This window comes from Camelus bactrianus, chromosome 10 (assembly GCF_048773025.1).
Source record: "Camelus bactrianus isolate YW-2024 breed Bactrian camel chromosome 10, ASM4877302v1, whole genome shotgun sequence".
Classification (NCBI taxonomy): domain Eukaryota; kingdom Metazoa; phylum Chordata; class Mammalia; order Artiodactyla; family Camelidae; genus Camelus; species Camelus bactrianus.
In genome coordinates, this window is record NC_133548.1 from 13,380,394 (window position 1) to 13,386,670 (window position 6,277).

General features: G+C 37.0%; 1 protein-coding gene across 1 annotated transcript; it reads left to right on the forward strand.

Annotated features, from left to right (window-relative positions):
* Nucleotides 1-4,433: 4,433 nt before the first annotated feature.
* On the forward strand, nucleotides 4,434-5,360 carry LOC105076749 (olfactory receptor 4C3D-like). The gene has a single exon (XM_010965009.2). The coding sequence runs from the start codon at nucleotides 4,434-4,436 to the stop codon at nucleotides 5,358-5,360; it is 927 nt and encodes a 308-aa protein (XP_010963311.2).
* The last annotated feature ends 917 nt before the right edge of the window (nucleotides 5,361-6,277 follow it).

Sequence of the window (6,277 nt, forward strand, 5' to 3'; positions counted from 1 at the left end):
AGTGTTAACATATACATATGTTATTTAATATTCTTTTACTTTTGATTTTTTCTATCACTTGGAAAATCCATATACTTCCAAATGTTTAATTAATTTTAATCTTTTTTTAAATGTCAACTTTTCAAATTTTTTTTTTTTTTTACCCACCTGAAATGTATTTTTGTTTATGATGGGGAAACATCTAAGCCCAAACAGGGAAAATAATCTGCCGACATAATTATTGATTTTGGTAATAATTTGAAAATTTTCTATTTAGTACATCAGATTTTACACCATCAAGAAGATTCAAATTTGGGGCACTTTCTCCTTTTTCTCTTCTTTTTTCCCCTCCTCACCTAAACTTCAGGGTAATATTGCAATGTTTGAAATCTTCTCATAAAAATATATTTAGAATGTCAGGACTCTATATATTAATTTTGGGGAAAATGACATGCTGTAATATTTTATTTTCCCATTCCAAATAAGATGTATATTGCTAAAGATTTATTGATGTCTCAATAAAAATTTGTAATCTTCACTGTAGAGTGTAAATAAATCTTACCTTATGATTCTTTATATAAAAAGAGGAGTCTCTTATTTATATTTGATTCACATTGTCAATGAGCTGATCAGAAGGGACTTAATGTTTTTTCCTGTCCTGAACTACAGGACAATTCTCAAAGCCAAGGACATTATTGTTAGTGGATAGAAAGGCCCTCAAGTTGGAAAGCCCACCAGATGTGTGGGTCATTGCCCACAGGTTAAGAAAGAATTCTCAGCAGAGGCAGAGGGACATAGTGAAAAGCTGCTTCATTGCTCAGAGAGAAAAGGGAGGGAAAAAAAAAGCAACAATCAAGTCTGAAGCAGTCATCCAGATAGACTGTTGAGACAACTTCAGCCCCTAAAAGGGTCACAGGGCCTTTTTTTGAAAGGCTTTGCCATCATTACCTTCATTTTGGTGGTGCCAATCCACTTCTATTATAGACTCTTTCCTCCCATGGAGCTCAGCCCTGAAGCAGAAACTTCAGTGGAAAAAGAGAACAAAGAAAGAGATACCGGGGTGTGTCCTTGGGATTGACGCTGCCGTTGTGGAACATAAATGTCTTCTTGTATGGCTGTGTCCTTGAGACCAAGGAGTCAGCTGTGGGATAAGAGAAAAAGTCCTGTTTTTCAACAATCTGGCATTTTCTTCCCCTTGTTGATGATCAGCTAGTGTCAGTAAGCCTGTATGATTACCTCTTTCAAAATGTCTATATTCAAACATTAATAGGCCTGTATCCAAAAATACACAAATACGTATCCCACCACACACTCAGATCTGACCCAACCTCATGTGAATCTCTATGACCACGTGTATGTGTACATTCAATGAACTGTAGGTCTACATCCAACTGCACGTATGTGCCTCTATGTGAACACACTAGGTCGGTATATGATGGCACATGGATCAATATTTGATTAGCAACATGAACGCATTTGTATATGTACATGCCTATGTATTTGATGTGATCACACACAGGACTTCATCTGTCCACACGCAGGGCTATCTTGCCATTTGCTGGTCTGTATCTGACTGCAGATGAATTTGGTTAGGATTTGGTTGAACAATTCTTTTGCTCCTTGTGACATGCACTTAGGTCGCACTCTGGTATTCATCTTCTGCCTGACACTTAAGGAGGGTCCAAGATTATTTCAGTTGTATGAATGGTGCCTTGGCAGGGATGACTACAAGACTAGACTGTTTTGAGTCTCTTTCTTATACATGTAGATGTAGGGTAATGTAGACAATGTCTGTCCAGTGAGGTAGTCAGACTTGTAAAATGGCAGCTTAGGGCTCCCAAAGAGAGGAGGTAAAATCAATCAGACCAGTTAAGTCCAGGATATCAAGTTTTAAATTCAGATTAATCTTCATGTTCAAGGAAATAATGAAGGAATGAAGAGGTAACTTACAGAAGGAGAGAAAATCATGTCTCACAATGAGTTAATGTCTAAAATATGTAAGGAACTTCTACAACAAAATTGCAACAACAACAGAATGATTTAAAATTGGGCAAAGCACCTGAATAGATATTTTTCAAAACAAGACATACAAATGGCCAATAAGAATATGAAAAGCTGCTCAACATCACTAATCAACAGGGAAATGCAATTCAGAGCCACAGTGATGTGTTACCTCACACCTGTTAGGATGGCTCTATTAGATATGGAGCAGACATTTTGGTGAGGATGTACAGAGAATGGAACCCTACTGTACTTTGGAGGGAATATAAATTTGTTCAGACACCATGAAGAACATTATGGAGATTTTTCAAAATATTAACTAAAAAACTAGTGTATGATTCAGCAATCCTATGTGTATGTGCATATCCTGTGTGTATTTCTTATCCAGGATATGAAACCAGGGGTTTGAAGAGATATCTATACTCTCATTTTCACTGCAACATTAATTATAAAATGAAACCATGACAGAAATAAATGTATTCTACCACCTCTGAATATAATTAAAGAGTGAAATTATTTTCATCATTATCTTGTTAATCTGATTCCAGAATTGAAACAAGATACAACCACTTTGAAAAAGTACCATAAACTTTACATGATGGGAAGTGTTAATATTACAATAGGGTTCATAATTATCATTTAATGTACATCTGAAAACAATAATTAAAAATTATGATGTGCATAAAAGGTAGGTTGATAATGAAATCATACAATAAAAAACTTTAAATCAGATTGTTACCCACCTAAATGAGTAATTTATATAATAGCAAATATTATACACATAATAACATAATATAATACATAATACATACTATAAACATACTATTAAGCTCATTTGTCTCAAATACCTAAATTCATAAATGGTCAATCTATTATTTTTCTCTTGTCATAATATTTTGTCTTCATGTAGATTTAAGAGGAGTTCAAAATAAAAATGAATGCTATGATTTCCCCTCTGAAGTTCAGTTCAGTTACATGAAATAATTGGGTTGTTGGAAGATCTCCTAATGGTGGCGAAATACCCCTGAGGTTCAATTAGCCACAGCTAACAAACATCTTCAAATTGACCTACAAGCAGGAAACATGGTAGCACGTCTAAAATGAAAGAGAAAGACCTTATCCAAAAGTACTATTTATAAGTCAGCAAAGACAATTATTATAGCTGAGCTAGTTGGCAACTTTAATCTTACAACTTCAGTGCTTTCTTGGAGAACTAACATCTGCCTTTTGCCCTGGCCATGGAGCTGTGTCAGACAAGGTCATAGGTAAGATTCCCCACCTCCCCCAGGAAATCACATCATCATAGACTGTCAGGGTTAAAAGGCCCTTACAAACTGAAGAGTCAGCCCTCATCCTCCCCAGTCTGAGATTCCAGTCCCTCTTCAGCAGGGGAAACATCAAGAAAGACCGACTCAACTACACCACCATCAACTTAGAAGTAAAATTATTTGGGGCCTTTTTTCTTACTGACATATATTTCAACTAGAAGAATAAGATAATTAGTTAGAATCAAATGAGATCAACTACATAACTCAAATTTTCATACAAAATTTTCCCCACTTAATAATAATCAGGCTTTTGTAATGATACTGCACCATTTTTAAAAACACTCTGTTAAAAACCACGCGTGAATCAAAGTGATGCACTATGTTTTAATGATCAATTTCCCCAATGGTGAATATCCCATGTAGTTTCTAAATTTTCCACAGCTCTTAATAATTGTGTTGAATATATTTGTAAATAAAGACTTTCAGCTTTTAAAAATATATTTTTTAGAATTTAACCCTAGAATGAGTACTGTGGAGCTAATGAAAAAAGAAAAAGTAATTTTTATATCTTCATAGTTATTTCTAAACCACTTTTTAAATATAATTCTTACTTTATGTACAACCTTCTCTTTTCTGGTCTGTTGGGAGTCAATCTTAGAACAGAGGAATGCAATGAAGCTGCCACACTTTGTTTTCACATACGTGAAATTTTTCATACGGGATGATTAAAAAACAATGTTTTTTATTCACTTATCTTTGAAAGGAAAAGACTTTTTTTCACAATACATTGTATTATATTTATGTTTTTTTTAACACAGAGTAGGGCTCAGAACCATGGGACAGAGAGATGACTTAGAAGAGTCAAATGGACTTAGATCAGAAGGAGAATTCAGATCTCACATAGGTGGTCCAGTGTTCTCTCAGTAAATTAACCTTTAAATGTTACCCTATAGATGTTTTACAGGTACTAAGTGTCCGAAAAGAAGGAAATATCATGGAGGGAGTAAAGAAGAATTGAAACAAGCACTGAGGTAGGGGTGTCAAGGACACTCTCCACAGGTACAGTGGCTGCTTTTTTTGTTTGTTTGTTTAGAGAAATTCAGACCATGATAGTTTCATGATTAATGGGTAACATTTCATAACTTTTGTAGGTAATTCAGGCCCCAGGAAGGTGTTACTTGCTGAATGGACCTCCTCACGCCTCCCAACAATGTGACTGAATTTGTTCTCTTGGGACTCACACAGAATCCACACTTGCAGAAAATACTCTTCGTTGTCTTTTTGCTCGTTTTCCTATTTACGATGCTGGCCAACCTGCTCATGGTCATCACCATCTCCCTCAGCCCTGCACTTTCAGCTCCCATGTACTTCTTCCTCACCTATTTATCCTTTATTGATGCCCTCTTCAGTTCTGTCACAACTCCTAAAATGCTCATTGACCTGCTGCACCAGAAGAAAACCATCTCCTGGGGTGGCTGCATGACTCAGCTCTTTGTGGAACATTTCCTGGGAGGATCAGACGTCATAGTCCTCACTGTCATGGCTTATGACCGCTATGTGGCCATCTGCAAGCCTCTGCACTACACGACCGTCATGCGACAGGGGCTCTGTCAGCTCCTGGTGGTGGTGGCCTGGCTTGGGGGGATCCTACATGCCACTGTGCAGATGGTTTTTGCATTTGACTTGACCTTCTGTGGTCCCAATGTCATTGACCACTTCATGTGTGACTTCTTCTCACTGTTGAAACTTGCCTGCAGCAACACCTACAGGCCTGGAGTGGTGGTGGCAGCCAACAGTGGGGGCATGTGCTTACTCATTTTTTCCATGCTACTCATCTCCTACATAGGCATCCTGCGCTCCCTGAAATCCCATGGCTCTGCGGGCCCTCACAAGGCCCTCTCTACCTGCGGCTCCCACTTTATAGTTATGATACTCTTTTTTGTCCCTTGTATATTCACCTACACACATCCTGTGGCCACTTATCCTGTGGACAAGTTTTTGGCTGTGTTCTTTGGAATCCTCACTCCCATGTTAAATCCTATAATTTACACAGTGAGAAACACAGAGGTGAAGAATGCCATGAGGAGTCTGTTGAAGAGGAGAGAAACTTAGGCTGTTCATGATGCCAAGTAAGTGATGATTTATATGTATGGAGGATCATACCTATAGTAATTTGTGCCAGAAAAACAGTTCCTTGAGAGCTGAATATTCCTTACTGTTTTCATATATAATGCATAGATATGCATAAATCACATATATAGGTAGTATATTTGAGGCATTACTATTTTGGAGGGGGAGATGATACAGGGAGCAGAATGTCTGAAAAAGCAACTTTCTCAGACAATAGGGAAGAAAAGAGTTAGGAATACTGTCCCAATTCATGTCTAAATGACTAGATAAGAGCATGGGGTAACTTTAGAATGTTAGTAAAGACTATCCAAGCACAGAGATTGGCCCATCACCTGTGAGAATCATATTCAGTGAAATTGAGAGACTCTTGCTTCTCATGAGACTTCTCAGAGTGTGTGGTCAATGATGATAATGAACCAGTTTTAATCTGGGAAGCATGCTGTAAATTGATATTTTCAACTATTGAATGTGGAAGAAGAATGAAGGCTATAACCCCAAACATTTCCAAATTAAAAGCATGCCATTTGAGATGTACTAATTTTTATGCAGTGAGGAAGAATTTACTTTTTTTTTTTTTCTGGCTGAAGAACATTTACAAATTCTTTTTAATGGCAACAGTCCTGCAGTTGAGTGTGATAAAATGTTAATAATAGTCTTAAAAGATGTAGAGAACACCAGATGAGGTGATAGAAAAACTCAGTTCTGGTACTAGCTAGGTAGCCAAGAACAAGTCCTATTGACTTTCTTCATCTATATTATCAAGCAGAAAATTGTGTGGCCATTCTTCTATTGAAGAAGAGAGCTTAGTTGCTGAACATATAATTGAACTGTTATTACTGTGGTCTGATTTTGTACTGGTGGAGCATCATCTTGTGTGTCTCCAGTGAAGTTCTGCTTCT

Excerpts from the sequence above, each read along its gene's own strand:
- LOC105076749 (XM_010965009.2), top strand. The coding sequence starts at position 4,434 with ATGGACCTCCTCACGCCTCCCAACAATGTGACTGAATTTGTTCTCTTG.